The sequence below is a fragment of the Chionomys nivalis genome, chromosome 1 (genome assembly GCF_950005125.1).
Source record: "Chionomys nivalis chromosome 1, mChiNiv1.1, whole genome shotgun sequence".
Taxonomy (NCBI): domain Eukaryota; kingdom Metazoa; phylum Chordata; class Mammalia; order Rodentia; family Cricetidae; genus Chionomys; species Chionomys nivalis.
Window position 1 is genome coordinate 143,791,770 of NC_080086.1, and position 24,167 is coordinate 143,815,936.

The following is a 24,167-nucleotide window of genomic DNA, read 5'->3' on the forward strand; positions in this document are numbered from 1 at the left end:
AAGACCTGAGTTCAGTTCCCAGCACCCCTAGTGGCTCACAACTGCCTGCAACTCCAGTTCCAGGGGGATCCAATGCCCAATTCTGGCCTCTGCTGGCAGCAGGCACATGTGTGGGACACAGACATATATGCACGCAAATACTCCTATACAATAAATATAAATAAAAATAAATAAATCTAAAGTAAGTATATAAAATATTCAGATAGTGAAATGATATCCAGCAATAGAGTAAGGAAGCACACTTTCCTTGCTAAGCATAATGCATGCTAAAACAGGATGACTTTAAAAACATGCTGGGTAATCCAAAAGACCAAATATGATATGGCTCTATTTTTATACCTGAAAGTCTAGACTAGAAAGTTTACAAGGGAGCAGATAAAGGGATTTCTGGGGATAAAGAAATAGTTGACAGGTAAAAGACACAAAGGTTTCTTTCTTTTGTAGTGGCAAAAAGTGTTTCCAAATTGACTTTGTGATGCCTGCACAACTCTGACTGCTGAGAATCAAAGCTACATACTTTATGTGGCAAACTGTAGAATATGGAAATGGCATTTCAATAAAGCTATTACTCAGTACTACTATTCTAAGGTAACCCAAATTTTAAACAGCACTGTGTGTGTGTGTGTGTGTGTGTGTGTGTGTGTGTGTGTGTGTGTGTGTGTGTAAAGTGAAAAAGGAAAGGGAAGGAAGGAAGTTTATCTCTACCTAATCAAGAGAACGAAAATCCAGAAAGGAACCTCCCATTGTACCCTTTCTGGCTACTTAGTAAAAATGAATTGAATGCCACTGAATGTCACTTTTGTAAACACACTAGAACAAAGACTTTTATTGTGATGACAATTTAAAGAGAAACTTCAAGCAATGCACTGTGTCAAATGGGGAGCAGCCCTGATTCTCTCAAGTTGTGATTTTCAGTAATTCTGGAGTCACAAGATTCTTTTTTTTTTTTAAAGATTTATTTATTTTATTATGTTTAAAACATTCCTTCCATGTATGCTTGCACACCAGAAGAGGGCACCAGACCTCATTATAGATGGCTGTGAGCCACCATGTGGTTGCTGGGAATTGAACTCAGGACCTCTAGAAGAGCAGTCTGTGCTCTTAACCTCTGAGCCATCTCTCCAGCCCCAGTCACAAGATTCTTTAAAAACTATACTTCTAACAATAAATGCTAACTAAAACTGTGACAGAAAAATGTTTAGCAACAGAAACTATCTTCACACAGGTCATTATAAAGGACTCATATGGGAAACTGCAATAAAACAATTTTATTAATAGAAGAAAGAATGAAGAAAAAAGCAAAAAAAATGCATGGAAGTGGGAAGTAAATGTATGTCAAGAGAGGGAAATATCTAGTCTTGAACAGCAGGATTAGAACTTTGGATCGCTGCACCTGAAACTCAATGGACTGCACATCACCTGATTCTCAGGTTCCCTGAAGGCAAAAAATCTCCACTTCAGCAGTCCTGGAAGAGGTACTAATGTATATATGTACGAGCCACATTTATAGAGTAGCAAAGACCACACAAAGTAGATCATGGTTCCAAAAACTGCTTATACAGGTACCAAAGGTGATGTGGGATTCCCCTCTGTAATGCTGTCAATACCACTGGTTAATAAAGAAGCTACTTTGGGCCTATTGCAGGGCAGAATAGGGCAAGGTGGGGATTCCAAGCAGATAGAGAGAGTAGGCAGAGTCAGAGAGATGCCATATAGCCACCCAAGGAGACAGACACCCTGCAACCTTACCAGTAAAATCACAAGCCTTGTGGTAAAATATAAAGTAATAGAAATGGGTTAATTTAAGATGTAAGAGCTAGCTAGAAATACACTTAAGCTATTGGCCAAACAGTATTGTGATTAATATAGTTTCTGTGTGATTATTTCAGGTCTGGGTGGCTGGGAATGAACAAACGGCCTCCACCAGCACAAGGGTAACATAGAAATTCGTAGATTCCATGGGATTTAATTTTGAATAAGTATCAAATTATGTAGAAACACCCTGTATTTGTCAGATACCATGTGATGTAGCAATGCAATGTGCTGCTCAGTTTCAAGTCTGGATAGTGTCAACACTCCTTTCCACACACCCTAGCTATTTCTTTATTAAAGATTTCTTTATTAAAGATTTATTTTATGTATGCTAGTGCTGTCTCTGCATGTATACTGCACAACAGAAGAGGGTATCCCATCTCACTACAGACGGTTGTGAGCCACCATATGGGTGCTGGGAATTGAACTCAGAACCTCTGGAAGCGCAGTCAGTGCTCTTAACCTGTGAGCCATCTCTCCAGCACCCACACTCTAGCTTTAGAAGCCGAGTCTCTGGCATTGCTGTGACATAAATCAAGTGCTATGTAAAAGCAAATATGAAGTGGGAAATTAGCTTGTTCGATGTGATCCCAAAGCTCAAGAAGCTATGCTTTGGTCAACAGTCACACATCCTGTAGGTAACTAAGATATGTGAAAATAAACAGAACATTTTAACTAAGATATACTATGTTGAAAGGTTACTAAATATATTAGGACATAAATACTCACTAGGTATGTCTTTTGGCCTAGGAAATGTTATAGAGGAAAGTGTTCAGGGTGCTATGACCTGAGAGGTACAGAGCCTCTGGTGTAGCCAGAGCTTTCACAGGTGACCTGCATAGGCTCCTACCCTACTTCCACTTTCCTGGTGGTGTGAATCAGACCTATGGGTAGCTAGCTCAGCCGCTTCCACGACTGACTAGCCGTGCTGACAAGCACTCTTAGAGCTACTGTGAAAACACGAGTATCACATACACAGCTCTGCAGGCAACAGCTAGAGAAACACTCAGTGCCACCACCAGTATCACTACGACTGCTGCAATGAGGCTTAGACACGGTTCTGAGAGCCAGCAGTTGCCGGTACAAGAGAGGAAGGACAGCTGGTGAGGCAGAGGGTAGACTAGAGAGCAGGACATCCAACTTTGACTCCAAGGTACCCAACTGGGGCACTGTGGACTATATTAGCCCCTCCTACAGAAAAATTCGCTTTCCATATTCTTACATATTTTACATAATAAAACCCCTCATTTGCAAGTGGTTTTGGTGTTAAAATGACAAGAATTTTACAAGTTTTAGATGTATATAAAACATCCCTTCTAATACATAAAATCTTCTGTTTACAAAACACAAATATTCCAGGCACACATAGTAAGAACCTTCTATGTCATTCCCAGATCTAAGGCCCTCGGCACATGAGCCCAAGATGCTAATACTGCTTCTCATGGGTTTGCAAGAGGGCAAAGCACACAGACCAGAAAGAACATTCTGCTAATTAAACCGAAGCCAATGATTATGAAAGAGAAAGACTTGTCACATGTAACATCTGTGCCAAGAAGGATCAGATTAAATATGCAAAATGTAAGGTAAAGTTGTAAAAAAGCAGTATGATGATACTCAAGACCTTAAATAGGCTACACAAGTTCTGACAGTTTTCCTAATTATTCCCGGTAATAGACATAGGAGGCCAAAAGGCAGGAGAGAGAAATACATTTTTCTCCATTATGAGTCTTGAACACTAGGTCTAAAATCATGCCTGTCTGAACACTGATCAGTTTCTGCAAAGGTTAATAGCAATTAAATGCAGCAAACTATATTAAATGAGAAACAGGTCATGATACCACTGTACTTGCAAAGAGCATGATAAAACCGTTTCCTTGAAATTTATCTTAATGCACGGGAAAGAGCTGCTATGAAATAAGGGAGTCCCACCCCTACCCCCCAAAAGAGCTGCTCTAAGGAATCTATTCACTAAATGATGAAAAAAAAAAACCTTAAAAATCATCTTTTAGCCAGGCATGGTGGTGCATGCCTCGAATCTCAGCACTCAGATGCAGAAGCAGGTGGGTCTCTGTGAGTTCAAGGCCAGCCTGGTATGCCAATCGAGTTCTAAGACAGCCAATGCTGTTACATAGAGAAAAACTACCTCAAAAAAACGGAAAGAAAAAAAAAATAATCTTTTAGCCAGGCATGGTGTCACATACCTTTAGTCCCCAAATTGGGAAGAGGCAGGAGAATTTCTGTGAGTTGGAGTCCAACCTGGTCTACATTGTGAGTTCTATAACAGCCAGGGCTATGTAAAGAGACCCTGTCTCCAAAAAATAAATCAATAAAATAAAAAATAAAAAAAAGTGATATACCATATAATCTAATTTAATTATCATCATTTCTTCATTGCTGTCAGAATAAGAAATGCCACAAAAATATTAAGGATGTCTAAGAAGGGAATGTTTCAAAAACAAAACAAAACAAAAACAAAACTATTATATGAACTATATGATAAAGATAACAAAATTTACCTTAAAATTTACAGGCTATAAATATCAAACTAAAATGCAGTACTAGGTTTACATCTTAACACTTTGTTTCTTCTAGGCTGACAGAGCCACAAACAAAAGATTGTAGAAAGTTACTTAGGAAGTAATAATTAGGATTAAACTGATAATTGACATCCTAATCAACCTCTGAACTTTAGAATAAAGTGTTAAATCTGAAAATACACACACACACACACACACAAGTTGGCTTTTCAAATGAAGATTATTCAAAAAAGGGAGGGAGGGAGGGAGGGAGGGAGGGAGGGAGGGAGGGAGGGAGGGAGGGAGAGAAGAAAAGGAAGAAAGGAAGGAAGGAAGGAAGGAAGGAAGGAAGGAAGGAAGGAAGGAAGGAAGGAAGGAAGGAAGGAAGGAAGGAAGGAAGGAAGGAAGGAAGGACGAACCAAGCAGGCAATCACAGGGAAAGGAAAATTCCTAGTCTTCCCACACACACCCTTAACACTCCACCTAAGGCACAAGAGCAGGCAGGCTCAAACAATGAAAACTTAATTTACTCTGCTATCCTCAGGGTCTTCTAAACCATCCGGCCGGCTAAGGTTTCGAGCAGGCTGGCTACAGACAACATTGTCTTCCCAAGATACGACACGCACTGGTGGCCTCTGGATTTCATCTGGATAAAAAGCACCATCTGCTCCATCTGTAATAAGAATTATGGAACGAACATTTAGGGTAAAAAAAAAAAAAATTGGATGAAACCATTTCTTGAAATTAGCTCCTCTGTATGTAGATACAGTGATTAGAAAAGCAAGCAGGAACTCAGGGTGTCACTCAGTGACAACACGCTTTCCTGGAGCAAGAAGACCGGGAGATTCTCAGCACTACAGAAGAGGAGCAGCTGCTGAGGCCACTTGGGCACGGTAGCACATACCAGCCTGGGCTACAGAGCAAGACCCTTAGGTTTCTTTTATTTCTAACCCAGAAGTCTAAAAACTGGGTCTATGATAAGCAATTACGACTACTCAATCATGACATATCACTTGTAGATGATGTCAGTAGCAGTACTAAAAATTAAAATGACAAATTACACAAAGAAAATTTATTAGAGTTCACTATACCCCTCAGCTCTCTAATTCCATAAAAATAAAAGCCCAAACTCTTTAAGTCAGCTAATCCCAAGCAAACAAATACTTGAATAACCTCGCGTTTCCTGTGCTGTGTAAGGGTTGCCATACTGCAGAACTGGCTGTGCATTTGACAGCGTAGGAAGAAGCCCATTTTGCTCAGAGCACGTGTTGAGACATCTCGAGGCCTGTTGGGAACTCTGATCTTCCATTTTTCTTCCTTTGTGATCTTCTAAACTTCTTTTAAGTTCCTAAAAATTAACAAAACAAATAAACAAAGCAGCCAAATATTCTACGAAGGCAGCATTGAACAATCAGCCCAAATACAGCACTAACATCTCCCTAGTACGTTCCGGGTGCACTTGTGGGGAGGCTGCACATACATCTTAAATGCTCCTCTTACATGCAACAAAATCAGATTTCAGGATAAAGCCAAATGTATGTCCAAAAGTACTTGTTATTCAACTAATTTAGGGGAAACTATGAACCTCTTACTACTTACCTATCAACAACATTTTAGTATAAAAAAGGAAGTCAGCCCCTTTCCTAAAAAAAAAAAAATCTATCAAACATTTAAAATGTATTTTAAAATGCAAAGCTGGTGACAGACATGCCAGCTTACCACTATCCTGCTCTGAGAAGGTGAAGACTGAGGATCAGGAGTTCAAGGTGATCCTAAGCTACACAGTAAGTTGGAAGCTAGCCTCTGCAGCTCTCCGCAATTCTCCTCAACATAACTAGTGACTAAGACAAGATTAAGGCAGAGATTAGACAGGAAATAAACCTGTCTGTCTTTGTTCAGATGATACAACTGAACATGTACAAAGAACCTGCAGCAGAGAAGCTAGAAGAATGAGTGAATTTAAGCAGGTTACAAGATACAAAGCTGACATATAAATCAATTATATGATTCTTATATATAAGAAACAAGGATAAAAAGTTTGATTCTATTTAGAATGAAAAATATGAGAAAATGCATAGGAAGTAAGTTAGCAAAAGCTGTACTCATTAAGAATATGACTGTGATTACAGACAGTCCAAGTGGAGAGATGTACACCAAGTATGCAAACAGAAATCATTTTCACACCGATAGCTCCCCTCTTACTACAGAGACAATGAAACCCTAATTAACAATCCCAACAGGCTTCTACATAAATTGACAAAATGATTATAAAATGGAAGTATAAGTGTCTTAAACTGCCAATATTTAAAAACAACATCCCAGCATTTGCATGGTAGTGGAAGAAGGATCCCAAAATTGAGGCTAGCCTGAGATACAAAGTGAATTCAAGGCACCCCGGGTTATAATGAAAATCTGTCGAAATATCAAAGCTGAAGACACAGCTTAATGGTAGAACACTTGTCAAGCCTGACCAAGACTCTAGGTTTGATTCTCCAGAATCATCCAAAAAATTCTATGAAAGGAGGGAGAAAAAGGGGAAGGGAGAGGGAGAAAAGTAGAGGGACACCCCTAAACAGCCTAGAGACTTCAGGTCTCAAACATTCATGTGACTCGGTCAGGTCACGTCTCCTCTTAAGCCACATTTTCTTCTACAAATAAACATGAGACTTTAACATTTAAATGTTTTTTTTTTAATTTATTTCTAAAAGATTTCTGCCTCTTCCCCGCCACCACCTCCCATTTCCCTCCCCCTCCCCCAATCAAGTCTTCCTCCCTCATTCAGCCCAAAGAGCAATCAGGGTTCCCTGCCCTGTGGGAGGTCCAAGGACCACCCACCTCCATCCAGGTCTAGTAAGGTGAGCATCCAAATTACCTAGGCTGCCACAAAGCCATTACGTGCAATAGGATCAAAAACCCATTGCCATTGTTCATGAGTTCTCAGTAGTTTTCATTGTCCGCTATGTTCAGCGAGTCCGGTTTTATCCCATGCTTTTTCAGACCCCGGCCAGCTGGCCTTGGTGAGTTCCTGATAGAACATCCCCATTGTCTCAGTGTGTGGGTGCACCCCTCATGGTCCTGAGTTCATTGCTCGTGCTCTCTCTCCTTCTGCTCCTCTTTTGGATAGTGAGATTTCAGTCCGGTGCTCCAATGTGGGTCTCTGTCTCTGTCTTCTGATGAAGGTTAATATTCAGGCGGATACTTATATGTTTTTCTTTGGGTTCACCTTCTTATTTAGTTTCTCTAGGATCACGAATTATAGTCTCAATGTCCTTTATTTATGGCTAGAAGCCAAATATGAGTGACTACATCCCATGTTCCTCTTTTTGGTTCTGGCTTAACTCACTCAGGATGGTGTTTTCAATTTCCGTCCATTTGTATGCAAAATTCAAGAAGTCATTGTTTTTTACTGCTGAGTAGTACTCTAATATGTATATATTCCATACTTTTTTCATCCATTCTTCCATTGAAGGGCATCTAGATTGTTTCCAGGTTCTGGCTATTACAAACAATGCTGCTATGAACAAAGTTGAGCATATACTTTTGTTGTATGATAGGGCATCTCTTGAGTATGTTCCCAAGAGTGGTATTGCTGGGTTCAGGGGTAGGTTGATCCTGACTTTCCTGAGAAACCGCCACACTGCTTTCCAAAGTGGTTGCACAAGTTTGCATTCCCACCAGCAATGGATGAATGTACCCCTTTCTCCACAACCTCTCCAGCAGAGACTATCATTGGTGTTTTTTATTTTAGCCATTCTGACAGGTGTAAGATGGTATCTTAAAGTTGTCTTGATTTGCATTTCCCTGATCGCTAAGGAAGTTGAGCATGATCTTAAGTGTCTTTTGGCCATTTGAACTTCTTCTGTTGAGAATTCTCTGTTCAGCTCAGTGCCCCATTTTATAATTGGATTGATTAACCTTTCACGGTCTAGTTTCTTGAGTTCTTTATATATTTTGGAGATCAGACCTTTGTCAGTTGCGGGGTTGGTGAAGATCTTCTCCCAGTCAGTGGGGTGTCTTTCTGTCTTAGTGACAGTGTCCTTTGCTTTACAGAAGCTTCTCAGTCTCAGGAGGTCCCATTTATTCAATGATGTCCTTAGTGTCTGTGCTGCTGGGGTTATACGTAGGAAGTGGTCTCCTGTGCCCATGTGTTGTAGAGTACTTCCCACTTTCTCTTCTCTCAGGTTCAGTGTGTTCGGACTGATATTGAGATCTTTAATCCATTTGGACTTGAGTTTTGTGCATGGTGATAGATATGGATCTATTTTCATTCTTCTACAGATTGACATCTAGTTTTGCCAGCACAATTTGTTGAAGATGCTCTCTTTTTTCCATTGTATACTTTTAGCTCCTTTATCGAAAATCAGGTGTTCATAGGTTTGTGGGCTAAAGACAGGGTCTTCTATTCGATTCCATTGGTCGACTTCTCTGTTTTTATGCCAATACCAAGCTGTTTTCAATACTGTAGCTCCGTAATAGAGTTTGAAGTCAGGGATGGTAATGCCTCCAGACGATCCTTTATTGTATAAGATTGTTTTGGCTATCTTGGGTTTTTTGTTTTTCCATATAAAATTGACTATTGTCTTCTCCAGATCTGTGAAGAATTTTGATGGGATTTTGATGGGGATTGCATTGAATCTATAGATTGCTTTTGGTAGAATTGCCATTTTTACGATGTTGATCCTCCCAATCCAAGAGCAAGGGAGATCCTTCCATTTTCTGTTGTCCTCTTCAATTTCTTTCTTCAAAGACTTAAAGTTCTTGTCAAATAGATCTTTCACTTCCTTGGTCAGAGTTACCCCAAGATATTTTATGCTATTTGTGGCTATCGTGAAAGGTGATGCTTCTCTGATTTCCCTCTCTGCTTCCTTATCCTTAGTGTATAGGAAGGCAACTGATTTTTTGGAGTTGATCTTGTATCCTGCCACATTCCCAAAGGTGTTTATCAGCTGTAGGAGTTCTTTGGTGGAGTTTTTGGGGTCGCTTATGTATACTATCATATCATCTACAAATAACGAAAGCTTAACTTCTTCCTTTCCAATATGAATCCCCTTATGTTGTCTTATTGCTATTGCTAGAACTTCAAGCACTATATTGAAGAGGTATGGAGAGAGTGGACATCCTTGTCGTGTTCCTGATTTTGTGGGATGGCTTTGAGTTTTTCTCCGTTTAATTTAATGTTAGCTGTCGGCTTGCTGTAAATAGCTTTTACTATATTTAGGTATGACCCTGTATCCCTAATCTCTCCAAGACCTTTATCATAAAGGGGTGCTGAATTTTGTCAAATGCTTTTTCAGCATCTAATGAAATGATCATATGGTTTTTTTCTTTCAGTTTATTTATATGGTGGATTACATTGATAGATTTGCATATGTTCAATCAGCCCTGCATCCCTGGGATGAAGCCTACTTGATCATAATGGATAATTTTTCTAATGTGTTTTTGGATTCGGTTCGCCAGTATTTTATTGGGAATTTTTTTTTTTTTTTTTTGGTTTTTCCAGACAAGGTTTCTCTGTGGTTTTGGAGCCTGTCCTGGAACTAGCTCTTGTAGACCAGGCTGGTCTCGAACTCACAGAGATCCGCCTGCCTCTGCCTCCCGAGTGCTGGGATTAAAGGCGTGCGCCACCACCGCCCGGCTTTATTGGGAATTTTTGCGTCGATGTTCATGAGTGATATAGGCCTGTAATTCTCTTTCTTGGTTGGGTCTTTGTGTGGTTTTGGTATCAGGGTAACTGTAGCTTCATAAAAGGAATTTGGCAATGACTCTTCTGTTTCTATATTGTGAAATACATTAAGGAGTATAGGTATTAGCTCTTCTTGGAAGTTCTGGTAGAATTCTGCTTTGAAACCATCTGGTCTTGGGCTTTTTTTAATAACTGTTTCTAATTCTTCGCGACTAACAGGTCTATTTAGATCATTCACCTGGTCTTGGTTTAGGTTTGGTATATGGTACTTATCCAAAAATGTCCATTTCTTTTGCATTTTCCAGTTTTGTGGCATACAGGCTTTTGTGGTAAGATCTAATAATTCTCTGAATTTCCTCTGTGTCTGTAGTTATGTCCCCCTTTTCATTTCAGATCTTATTTGCGTGTTCTCTCTCTGTCATTAAATTAGTTTGGATAGGGGTTTGTCGATCTTGTTGATTTTCTCCAAGAACCAACTTTTTGTTTCACTGATTCTTTGGACTGTTTTCTGTGTTTCTATTTTGTTGATTTCTGCCCTCAGTTTGATTATTTCCAGTCTTCTACTCCTCCTGAGCGCATCTGCTTCTTTTTTCTAGAGCTTTCAGGTGTGCTGTTAAGTCTCCAATGTATGCTTTCTCCGTTTTTTTTAAGTGGGCACTTAGTGCTATTAACTAAGCACTTAGCACTGCTTTCATAGTGTCCCATAGGTTTGAGTATGTTGTCTCTTTATTTTCATTAAATTCAAGGAAGACTTTAATTTCTTTCTTAATTTCTTTCTTGACCCAGGTGTGGTTCAGTAGTTGACTGTTCAGTTTCCATGAATTTGTCGGCTTTCTGGGGGTAGCATTGTTGGTGCCTTCTAACTTTAATCCGTGGTGATCTGATAAGACACAGGTGGACACTGATTTTTTTTGTATCTGTGGAGGTTTCCTTTGTTTCCGAGTATGTGGTCAATTTTCGAGAAGGTTCCATGAGCTGCAGAGAAGAAGGTGTATTCTTTCCTATTTGGGTGGAGTGTTCTATAGATGTCTGTTAAGTCCATTTGCTTCATTACCTCCAACAATTCTCTTAATTCTCTATTAGTTTTCTGTCTGATTGACCTGTCCATTGGTGAGAGAGGTGTGTTGAAGTCTCCTACTACTAGTGTGTGTGATTTGATGTCTGCCTTGAGTTTTAGCAATATTTCTTTTACAAAAGTGGGTGCTTTTATATTAGGGGCGTAGATATTCAGAATTGAGACTTCATCCTGCTGAATTGTTCCTGTTATGAGTATAAAATGTCCCTCTCGATCTCTTCTGATTGATTTTAGTTTGAAGTCAGTTTTGTTAGAAATTAATATGGCCACACCTGCTTTTTTCTTAGGACCATTTGCTTGAAAAACCTTTTCCCAACCCTTTACTCTGAGTAGATGCCTGTCTTTGTGGTTGAGATGAGTTTCTTGCAAACAGCAGAATGTTGGATCCTGTTTTCGTATTCAATCTCTTAGCCTGTGCCTTTTTATAGGTGAATTGAGACCATTAATATTAAGTGATATTAATGACCAGTGGTTGTTTACTCCGGTTATTCTTATTGCTTTTGGTAGAAGAGTTTGTGTCTCTCCCTTCTTTGAGTTGTGCTGTTGAAGGGTCGCTAGATGCCTGAGTTATTGTAGGCAGTGTTGGCAATGTTGGATTCCTTGGGTTGTGATTTTCCTTCTATTACTTTCTGTAGGGCTGGATTTGTGGCTACGTATTGTTTAAATTTGTTCTTATCCTGGAATGTCTTGTTTTCTCCATTGATAGTGAACGATAGCTTGGCTGGGTATAGTAGTTTGGGTTTGCATCCATGGTCTCTTAGTTTCTGTAGTACCTCTATCCAGGACCTTCTGGCTTTCATGGTTTCCATAGAGAAGTCAGGTGTAAGTCTGATCGGTTTACCTTTATAAGTTACTTGGCCTTTTTCCTTTGCAGCTCTTAATATTCTTTCTTTAATCTGTATATTTTGTGTTTTGATTATTATTATATGGCGAGGGGACTATTTTTTTTTGATCCAGTCTGTTTGGTGTTCTGTATGCTTCTTGAATATTCAAAGGAATGTCTTTCTTTATGTTGGGAAAGTTTTCTTCCATAATTTTGTTAAAAATATTTTCTGGACCTTTGAGCTGTGCCTCTTCTCCTTCTTCTATCCCTATTATTCTTAGGTTTGGTCTTTTTATTGTGTCCCATATTTCCTGAATGTTTTGTGATGAGAATTTGTTGGTTTTGCTGTTTTCTTTGATCAGTCCGTTTATTTTCTCTATGGTGTCTTCAGAATCTGAGATTCTTTCTTCTATCTCTTGTATTCTATTGATTATGCTTGTTTCTGTAGTCTCTGCTCGTTGACCTAGATTTTCCATATCCAGCTGGTCCTCAGTTTGTGTTTTCTTCCTTGCTTCCATTTCAGTTTTCAATTCTTGGACTGTTTCCATTACCTGTTTGATCGTTTTTTCTTGGTTTTCCAGGGTATCATTTACGTATTTACTCATTTCTTCAAACTTTTTTGTTATACTTCTCATCCATTTCTATGAGGGCGTTTTTTACATGTTGTTTAAGGGACTCTATTGCTTTCATAAAGTCAGTTTTTTCCTCTTCTTCTGTTAGGGTGTTCAAGTCCTGTGTTGTAAGATCATTGGGTTCTGGTGTTTTCATGTTGTTTTTCAGATTGTTGGGTGAATTCTTGCCTTGGCGTCTGCCCATCTCCTCTTATCGATGCTATCTAATGGGTTTGATTTAATTGTAGCGGGGCGATCTACTCTCAGTGTGGGCTTCACTGTTTCATGCTTGTACTATCCCGCATCTGCCGAGTCTGCATGCCGGTGTCTCCGCCGCTTGGCTTGCACGCTGGTGCCTCCGCCGCCTGGGCCTGCCTGTCTCACATTTAAATGTTTATATAAGGCATAGTCCTAGTAACTGGGAGGTAGAGGATGGACACTGGAGGCCAGCATGGCCTCCACATGTAGATACAATCTCAAGACGCTCCCCCCCCCAAAAAAAAAGAGAAATGCTGTGAAGGTTTACTTTCTTAGGAATCCACTAATTTCACTCTAGTGACTCAAAGCTGTAACAGTGTAATGCAGCACTCGCCAATCCACAAAATCCTACAGGGAATCTGAATGCGAGTCCCTGCAAAACTACTAATTATTTGTCTTTAAATAAGAGAGTTTTCAAGATCATGATGGGGAAACCCACAGAGACAGCTGACCTGGGTTTGTGGGAGCTGACAGACTCTGGACCCTGAACCAACTGCTAGGAAGTTGGCATGGGACCAACCTAGGCCCTCTGCATCTGAGTGACAGTTTTGTAGCTTGGTCTTTTGTGTGGCCTCTAGCAGAGGACCAGGACCTGTCCCTGATGCATGAGCTGGCTCTTTGGAACCTATTCCCTACAGTACAATGCCTTATTCAGCCTTGATGCACAGAGAAGAGCTTTGCTGACTCGCATCAAAGGCCTTACCCCTTCTGAATGGAGGAGGTGATTGCAGGGGGGGTGTAAATCAGAGGTTAGGGGGGTAAAAAAGGAGGAGAGGAGGAAGGGGAAACTGAAAGGTATGTAAAACAAATTTTAAAAATTAAGAGTTGTGGGCTGGAGAGAGGCATCAGCAGTTAAGAGCATCGGTTGCTCTTCCAGAGGACTGGGGTTCAATTCCTAGCACATGCAGTCTATAACTGTCTAAAAATCTGACACCCTCTTCTGGCCTCTAGGAACCAGATGCACACATGATGACACAAACATACATGAAGGTAAAACATCTATAACATAAAATAATAAAAAAAAAACTTTGTTTAAAACAAAGTTGTCAGGAAGCTAAGATGGGAAGATCACCAGAGTTTGAGGACAACCTGGACTATATGGTGAGTTCAAAGGCAGCTGGATCTCAATGAGGAGGAGGGGCTAAAGAGATGGCTTCAGGGTTAACAATACTTGTTGCTCTTGCCAAGGACCCCTGTTCAGTTCCCAGCACTCACACAGAGGCTAGCAAGCACCTGTGACTCCAGTTCCAGGAGAATGGACACCTTCTGGTCTGCTCTTCCTCCCAGACTGCCTTCATTCCATCTTCCCCTGGCTTACACTGTATTTCCTTTTTGCGCCTTCCCCCTCAAAAAACCAATGAGGAGGGGCTTAGGGGCTAACATATGCACACAGGTAAACACTCATACATACAAAAAATAAATCTTTAAAAACTGTAGGGTCAGCACTTATCAACTCAACTAATGCTTAATGAGCACTTGCCTCCTTCTAGAGAGTGTGTAGACCAAGGGCTCAGTGATAAACAATGAGAACCTAACACTAATCTCCAGATGCTTAAGTAGCTTTTAGAGTTCTCAGAAATACTCTTGTGGAACAGACACTAATTATTAAACAAGCTGTTTGAAGTCCAGTGCAAATACTTCATTTAAAGTGATATAAACTATGACAATACTACAGGAGACTAAGAGTAACTCAAACATTTTAAAACAATAGTAATAAACAAAAGCAGACAGCACATATCCAACACAGCATTCCTGATAAGGCCGACATTTTTAAAACTGACAGTAAAACTGCCGATCTCAGTATATTTCTTTCATCAAATACTTTTATAGTCAAATGCTATCCATAAGCTAATGAAACAAATTTATTTATTCAACAAAAAATATTCAAAGATATTTGACTTCAAATACTAGGTACTGTAATGGGGACTACAAATACAATTGACTAAAACAGGTACACTCTGCACTCTTCATGGGCCTTCAGTTAAGTGGAAAGTACGGAAACCTACTAAAGCATAAAATATATACAAGTATATCTGCATAATTAAAAATTATGGAAAGTATCATGAAGCAAAAGTACACGTCCCATGGGTAAGGTTAGTGTGAGTACCTAACTGAATTGGCAGGCCAAAAGAAGTCCCTGTAAAAAACACCAAAAGTGGTAAAAACAGGACCAGTTCAAGGCCACCCTGGGCTCTCTCAAAAATACTGGGCTAGCCAGTGTTACATGACAAGAGCCTGTCTCAGAAAGCCTATGAATGGCAGAAAGACTTAGGCATTTAGAGGTAAGTAATAGGAAGTCTAAACCACACATGAACAAGTCTGGCTGAGAATGTGAGATCAAAGACCGCGGTCAGACCGACAGAGTGAGACTGGCCATAAGGTTTAATTAATTACCCGTGCCGAACTAGTACAATCATGCGTTAGTATCTCTACTCTTGCCTAAGTATAAAACCTACATTTTCTCAACAAAATAGAATAAATAATAGGTAAGGATATTCTTTGACAAAAAAAAAATTAACAAAGGCCCTAAAGCAAGGGAGAAACCAACAAACTGTACGTAAAGCCTAAATGATTCGACAGTTCTCAGGGTTCCTCTTGGTCCAGAAGTACCAAAGGTACAGTTTCACCTAACAAAACCTGAGGGGGGGCACAGTATGATTAGGTCAGGGCGTGAAGAGGAATGCAGCACAGACGGAAGAGCAGTATTCCTCCCCTGGACTTCCTTCTGTACTTTAGACCTTAAGAAACCACACATTCACACAGGGCAGCTTACAACCTCCTGTAATTTCAGTTTCAGGGGATCCAACACCTTCTTCTGGCCTCTGGGGCCACACACATATAGGCAGCATACACTTACACACATACACATAAATAAAAATAAATCTAAACAAAAAGCCAGGTGTGGTGGCCCACATCTTTAATGCCAGCACTCAGGAAGCAGAGGCAGGTGGACCTGCGAATTCCAAGCCAGCTAGGACTACATAGTGGTATCTTGTCTCAAAGAAACAAAAGGAAAAAGGATGACAAATTACAACGTGCTGGTATAATCTGCTGGCTAAAAGGAGTTAGATGCTGATGACTGTCAGCTAGGAAGACTTATCTGATGGTGACACAGAACTCCCGAAATCTATGCAATTTCCTCAGTGGTGACTTTGGAACCTACCTAAGTTTATGGTAACAAAGGTTTATGTGAGCTCTTGGGCAGTTTAAAGGGCTCTCCCACCCACATTCCTGGTCACTTCCTCGGTAAATGGGGTAGTTGTAGAATGAGGTAAATCACTGGTCACGGATGATTTAATCAAACACAACTACATCAAGAAACCCCAGAAAAAAATAAAAAAATAAAACAAGGAGGCTGGGAGAACTTCCTGGTTGATGAATATATCAACATTCTAGAAGGACAATATACCCAAAAGAAACATTAACCCTTACTCTACATATGTATGTCTTTCATCTATCAAAGTATATTCTTCATGATAAAATATTGTAAAGTTACTGTGTTTGTTTTTTTTTTTTTTAATTCTGAGAGTCCTCTAGAAAAAAACATTTTCTAGGGGGTGCTAGCTGTAAGATGTGGAAAGCCTCCTAGGTGCTTCACTGCGGCTGCCATGTGAAGTGGAAGCACGCTTATACAACTGAGCCCTAGCCTGTAGATGGCAATGCTACCCCAGGAGTGGCATCACAATGACTGCAGGGTGCTGGTGGGATAAGCAAACTATTGTCAAATCACAAACATACAGAAACACAGTGAGACTCCTTGAGTGATCTTCCAAAGCTACACATTTTACACCACCACCAAAACTGCTCCCTGACTCATTAGGCAAACTATGCACATACTGGCAAGCATCATACTAACACAGAAGACACAAGTTTTCAAAAATTTAGAAACTGTATTCAAAGGTTGCAGCATTAGAAAGGTTGAGAATCACTGGCTGATTTCAATCAATGGCAAGAAACAGTATTGTTTACCATTAACAGGTTCACTTCTTCGCAAGAAAATACCTAAGTCTGAACACAAAAATTCAAAATTCACTTCTTTCCTAAATTTAAATATTGTAAACTTAGCTTATTGTTAAATGCAAAGTAGGTGATGAAGACTAAATTAGTAATTTTTAGTACTTGACATATTTCTCAACAACTGGCAGATGTGGAACTTGGAAATGAGACTGGTACATGAATCACTGTTTATTACCAGAGAGCTGACAGCTGAGGCATGGAAGATGAACAAACAAAAGAAAGTAAAGAACGGTTACAGGACGTCCACATTTTATTAAAGTGTATTACTCAATACCTTCTCCCTTGAGAGATTTTCCAAATGGGAAACCAAACCATTTATTTCTTTGTCTTTCTCTGTCAAATGTAGCTGAATAAAAAAAAATTACCGTTAATATTTTTATCATCTTTCTCCTTGCGCATGAGACCCACTTAGTACTAGCAGACTCACCTCTATCGCCAAGTTCAGTTATTTCCTCAGTTCTCAATCTATTAGTTACCACTATTGATCAATTTCCTTTTTTTTTCTTTCTGTCTTTTCTCTATTTGTGGAGTTATGTAACCAGGCTGGCCTAGAACTTAGTTTTGTCCTGGGTTAGTCACACTCTTCTCATGTCTCACCTAGTTTCCCCTTTAAAATTTATAAACACACTGATTATGCTAAGTTTCACTATGGCATCATCCATACATAGCATAGTTTTAATCTTATTCACCTTTTATTCTCTTCTCTTATTCCCTCCTACTCACATAACACCCCTCTCTTCCCACTTCACCCTTCTCCTTTCATGGAGTTATTGGTTTCACTAGGGTTGCTTACAGGATCCTAGGTGGGGGATTATGGGTTCCTTACTAGTGGTTATACCACTGAATAAATTAGCTCTCCCCCTCCCTCCTGGATTATTAAATCCTGGATGTTCAGTGAGGGGCAGAGGGCTTTGAGCCCCTCCCTCCTAGCTACCATTATCTGCCTCTAGGTCCTTGGCTCTTTTCCTCCCATGACAGGGCAGTGACAGGCCCAATACTGTGCAGGTCATGCGCCAGCAATCTCAACTGCTGTGGGATTAAGAGTGCAGCAGTGAGGTGATGTTCTGAGGAGAGAATTACACCTCACTCCTCTAGCTTTTAAGTTCTTTCCACCCTACCTTCCAAAATCTTCCTTGCACCTTGGAGGCAGTTTTCCTTATCTTGAAAATCACTCTTTGGCTTATGAAAAACTGAATTGATATTTTTGTCCAAATGCCTGTTCTTTCTTTTGGTAAGAGACGGGGTCTCGCTGTTGCCCAGGCTGGAGTTCAGTGGCTATTCACAGGCGCGATCCCACCACTCATCTCATCAGCACAGGTTTGACCTGTTCTCGTTCCAACCTGGGCCAGTTCAATCCCACCACTCATCAGCACAGGTTTGACTTGACCTGTTCCCGTTCCAACCTGGGCCAGTTCGATCCTACCACTCATCAGCACAGGTTTGACTTGACCTGTTCTCGTTCCAACCTGGGCCAGTTCGATCCTACCACTCATCAGCACAGGTTTGACCTGTTCTCGTTCCAACCTGGGCCAGTTCAATCCCACCACTCATCAGCACAGGTTTGACCTGTTCTTGTTCCAACCTGGGCCAGTTCAATCCCACCACTCATCAGCACAGGTTTGACCTGTTCCCGTTCCAACCTGGGCCAGTTCAATCCTCCTTAGGCAACCTGGTGGTCCCCCGCGGGAGGTCACCATATTGATGCGACACCCAATGGGCATAGTGCACCTCAGCCCTGAACTCCTGGACTCAAGCAATCCTCCCATCTAACTGGGGCTACAGGAGTGCAACACCACACCTGGCCTAATGTTTTAATGCCTATTCTTTAGTGTCTACTTTTCCTTCCCAATTACAAATAAAGACATTCTATAATCATTCTTCTTTGATATTTTGTTCATCTTCTTTCTATAAGAAGCCAGAAATATTATCATTCTCATTCCCAAGTTCTAAATCTGCCAGTAGTTACTCTGAGTCAGGGTCTTACCATGTACCTCAAACTGCCCAGGAACTCCAGGTATAGTTCAAGCTGGACCTGAATGCCCTATAATCTCCAACCTCAAACTTACAAGTGTTAAGATTACAGATATGTGCTACCAAGGGCAAGGAAATCCACCACTTTCAGTAATGGCAAAACATGTTTTCATTGCTGTCTTTCCTGTACTGTAAAGACACAATGTCCCACACCTATTTTCTTACATTAGTAACAGACACCATCAGAACCAACAGTGTGACTGAAGCCTAACAAGCTACAACCATTTCCTTCCTCCACTCTCCAGCATTTTCAATCCATGTTACTCAATCAATTCAACAACTACCCAAGATCAACAGCATTAATGGGTATAAACAAAACTATTCATTGCTGGGTGTGGTAACAGACACCTTTAATCTCAGAGCTTGGGAGGCAGAGGGAGGCAGATCTCTGTGAGTCTGAGACCAGCATGATCTGCACAGACAGTTCCATGTCAGCTAGGGCTACATAGAGAGACCACAACCACAGCTCAAACAAAACAGCCAAACACAGCAACAACAAACCCAACTATTCTTCAGTATTTCTTCCTAAAAATGTACTTCAGGTCAATCTGTTCAGATTCACAGGTTCATGTTCCTAGTCTATATTGGCAGATCAAGAAGGTATTCAAGGGGGGAGAAATGGCTCAGAGATTAAGAGCTCTGATTGCTCTCCAGAGTTCAACTCCCAGCACCCACATGACTGTTTACAACTCCAGTTTCAGGAAATCTGATATACTCCTCTGGCTGCCACAGAAACCAAGAACACAAGGAATGTACAGTTACACATGAAAGCAAAACACCCATACACATGAACAGAAACAAATAAGGCATCCAAAGGAAATGGACTTCATCAACTCACTCTAAGAACACTTGCACTTGTGACCTCAGCTTTAACTCCTTACTCCCTATGTAGCCTCTCTAGCACTTCCAAATTACTTTAAAAAGGACACTGAGTTCCTTTCCTCACAGAAAATTCTCAACATCATGTCGGACCCAAACTCTATTTTAGGCCTTCTAGAACTTGATAACCACAAGATATTACTCAGGTCTATCTATTCCATTATAGATATTCTCCTAGTAGCTGTGCCCCCAAAGAACGTGTGTGCGCAAAAAATAATTAGCTAAAGTTAAATTACTCAGAACTTTCCAGTGTTCAATCACAAAAACAAGTAAATTACATATAGACATCTTTTGTTGTTGTTATTGATGATGTCGAGACAGGGTTTCTGTTTCCCTGGCTGTCCTGGAACTCTGTAGACCAGGCTGGCTTAGAACGTAGAGATTCATCTGCCTCTGTGTCAATGACTGCTAGGATTAAGGCATGTGCCACCACTGCCCGGTTCATATAGATATCTCGCAATCTATCACATACATTTTATTCCTTAAAAGGATAATCCTTTTGACTTACTAGTCCAGTAGCTTGTCCATTTTTCCCTAACATTCTTACAGATATCATTTATAATTTGAATTGTTACCGAATATTACGCTGGCAAAAATAAGCTTCTTTAATTAATATTATACTATTTATCTCACAGTATTTTATTTAAGATCACAGTAATCTGTATGAGAAAATTTAAAGCTAGCAATTTACTAAAAAGACAGATCATTACACTAAAAATTTTAGGACTGAAAAAATTTCAAAATAGTTTAGCACATACATTTACAATAATAAAAAATAAAATGATAGCTTTTAAAGATTTTTTTTGAGTGGGCTACCTCCCTGTATGTTCCTGACAGTTCAAAAAAAAAAAGCTTTTGCCACTGCTGTCAGCTATGTACTAGAACTGGAAGGTAAGACCTACTGCTTAAGACATCACATACTTTGGTTACAGGTCTTGAGAAACCAAGCTGGAACTGAGCTGTGAACTTCCTTCAGGTAGGCTAGCTTTCATAGCAACATACAGAAGATGCTTGCTACAGGCTCCTGGGAAAGAACTGCAAGTCTCACTAAGCTATGAGCCCTGTGTGCTATACTACCAGTGTGCCAAGCAAAACATGCTCACCAATGCAACAGCCTGTATGTGCTCCCATTGAAAGGAGCACATATCTAGTAGTGTACATCTAGTAAAAAGCCCATAGCTAGGGAGAACACAGGACTTCTGCTAGTCTACTGCTAAATGGCCATGATGCTCATACGTCTGTCAAGCTGCCTTCTATTATGTACACACCCACATTAGTGCTGCAGTCAGCTTTGGGCAGAGAAGTTTCTCTTTGCAATGGTTAGAGAACTGGTCAAAGTGCTGACATTTAAAAACTATAGAATGCTTAGCCCCAAATGAAGATCTTTGTCACCTCACCCGAGGCTCAGGGAACACTCCAGGAGAAAGAGAATCTAAGACACAGAAAGGAGAGGAGTGCTGTGGAATGCTGTCTTCTGCGTGTGGCATGGCCTTTGTACCATTCAATTCTCAGCAAATGTGATTACCTGCCTAAAACCTGCACAAGACTGGCCCATCAACATTCCAACATGGAGGACATATCTAATAAGGCAGGCCTCACATTTTCTGAGGATTAATTGGTAGTTGATGGCTGCTGGAGTAGAGAGACATTTTCTTAGTGAACAGTCACTGCTGAATTACCCATACCCCTGTAAATAACCTCTTCCCCATTCTCCGTAAAGCAACCAAAATGAAATCCATGGGGGCTGGGGAAGGTGGTGGTAGACAAACACAGGACAGGGCATGAAAGAAGGGAACTATTTGGACAGGGTATCAGTGGGAAGCTATAGTGTGTGTTGGGGAATATTTTTTTCCATGGGGTAGTATTATAAAAATACATCATATAGATACATGAAAATACACTGAAACCTACTATTATATATAATGAGTGTGTACTAAAAAACTTTTCAAAAAGATAAATTTTAAAATCCACCTGAATCCAAAGAACTAAACCATAATAACCAATGCATGTAGGAGCCTATTTTCTCAGTTTGGTGAATAAAACTGTATGTAACTAAATACACGGCATATTTATAGAATAAAATACTACCTAGTTTATCTATATTGAAAATGTACTCAGTTGGTATTTTATAGGTAACACATTTTCAACAGGATCATGTTCACTAAGCACAATACATCAAGTCTGTGAAACTTACTTTGTAATTGTCCTCTACTTCAGCTAGTTCAAGTTTTACATTTTCAGCAATTTTTACTTGTTCTTTCCACTTCAGCTCCATCTTTGCAAGTTCATCAGCATATTTATTGCATTTGGTTTTCTCCTCCTAAATAAAATTAGCATAATTACTAAAAACTTCACATCTCCATAGAGCAGGTATCTATATAAATACATACATGTAATGATTACTGTATAAAATCAAAATGTTTACCAAGACAAGAATGAATAAATCATTTTATAGCTACACAATGGAATAGCACATATCTCCTTAAGAGTGCGATAAGTGGATCAGTAGACCATGAAGTGTCATATTAAGAGCACACTGCAAAAGATAATACAATCTCATTTTGTTTATAATTTGTTTTCAACAGTTAATATGTTGTAGAGAAAAATACAATCCAAAATATGCATAGTTCTTGTACTTTGGATCAAGATCATGAATGTACTTTTTTTTTTTTTTTGGCTTTTTTGAGACAAGGTTTCTCTGAAACAGCTTGGAACTCGCTTTGTTCCAAAGCGGATCTCTCTGAGTTCGAGGCCAGGCCAGTTTGGTCTACAAGAGCTAGATCCAGGACAGGCTCTAAAGCTACAGAGAAACCCTGTCTTGAAAATAAACACCCACCACCACCACCACCACCACCACCACCACCACCACCACCACCACCACCACCACCACCACCACCACCACCACCACAAGGAAGAGGTTACAAATAAGTAACCAAAAAGTAAAAGGGCCAAAGCGTTCCTGGATGGCCTTGAACTTAGAAATCCACCTGCCTCAACCTCCTGAGTGCTGGGATTAAAGGTATGCACCACCACTTCCTGGCCATGGATGCACTTTTTAATCACCTCTATTCTTTACATTTTTAAGACTATGACATTTTATAGTAAGTATTTATTACTTTTGCAAAAGGAGGAAATCTAACTCATTTTATGGTTTAGCTTTTATGACAGCTCCTTTTTCTTAAACACACACACACAAAAATAAAAGTCAGGCGCTGGCAGTGCACGCCTTTAATCCCAGCACTCAGGAGGCAGAGGCAGGCAGATCTCTCTTGAGTTCGAGGCCAGGCCAGTTTGGTCTACAAGAGCTAGATCCAGGACAGGCTCTAAAGCTACAGAGAAACCCTGTCTTGAAAACACACACACACACACACACACACAAGGAAGAGGTTACAAATAAGTAACCAAAAAGTAAAAGGGCCAATTTCATTTTAAGTATTTGTTCTTTTAAGGTAAAGCTCAAAAATATTTTGAGTAATCAATGGAAAAAGGACCAACTTTCTAAACTCCACTTTTTCCATTCCCTACTTCAGAACATAGCCAAGACAAATCTAAATGTTCTACAAACTTAAATGTAAAAGCTGACTACAGAATTCTAGGTGGACCAGGAGAGCAGCCCACTGGCAGATCACTGGTTGAAGCATTGTGAGGCCCTGGGTTTGATCTCTAAGCACAGCAAAACAAAACAAGTAACTCCTGGACACAGCACAGAGAATTATGTTTAATACTTTGCAGAACATTTTTTAAATACAAAATATAAAAGAAATTTATCTCTATCAAAATTAAAATTTGATTTTCTAAAAGCATCATTAAGGAAACAAAAATTTAACAGCACACTGCACCCAACACTACCATGCCCATGGCTTTGGGAGCAAAATAAGGAGATTTGTAATCTTGTTTCTACTGTAGTCTGAAGGGTGAATTCTTTGAGTCAAATGGCCAAAATCACCCACCACATGTATAGAATAAAGCTATACCTGCTTAGTTATGTACTTTGTTTGTAAATAACCACACAATTTGGCAAAATCTGATTTCCACTCTTCTAGAAAAAAATTACATACCAAGATGAACAATAACCCCCTGGCGCAAAAAAAAAAAAAAAAAAAAATGTCAACACTTAACAGAAAGGTAACTGACAGGCTGAAGAGATGGCTCAGCAGGTACAGTGCCTGCTAAATAAAGTATGAGAGCCTGAATTCAGATCACCAGCACCCATGCAAAAGCCAAGTGTGGCAACATGCATTTGCAATCCTAAAGTTGAGATGCACAAGGACAGGCAAATCCCCAGAGCTCGCTGATCATCTAGCCAACTAGTAATCTTGAAGCTCAGGGAGACACCATTTCCAAAAATAAGGTGGAAAGCAATCACTCCACACTGAACTGTAGTCTCCACAGGCAGACACTCAAATGTGCATGTGTACACAGGTCCAGGTAAACATGGACAAAATGTACTCACACACACACA

At 40.0% G+C, this 24,167-nt stretch overlaps 1 protein-coding gene across 1 annotated transcript in view; it reads right to left on the minus strand.

Moving 5' to 3' along the window:
• The window catches only part of Tax1bp1 (Tax1 binding protein 1), a 71,133-nt gene that overhangs the window by 5,443 nt on the left and 41,523 nt on the right, over window positions 1-24,167 (minus strand). The window contains exons 13-15 of the mRNA XM_057779718.1: window positions 21,900-22,025; window positions 5,502-5,676; window positions 4,859-5,001 (exon numbers count right to left, since the gene is read on the minus strand). Of these exons, the coding sequence (XP_057635701.1) occupies window positions 4,859-5,001; window positions 5,502-5,676; window positions 21,900-22,025 (444 nt within the window). The remainder of the gene's footprint in view (window positions 1-4,858; window positions 5,002-5,501; window positions 5,677-21,899; window positions 22,026-24,167) is intronic.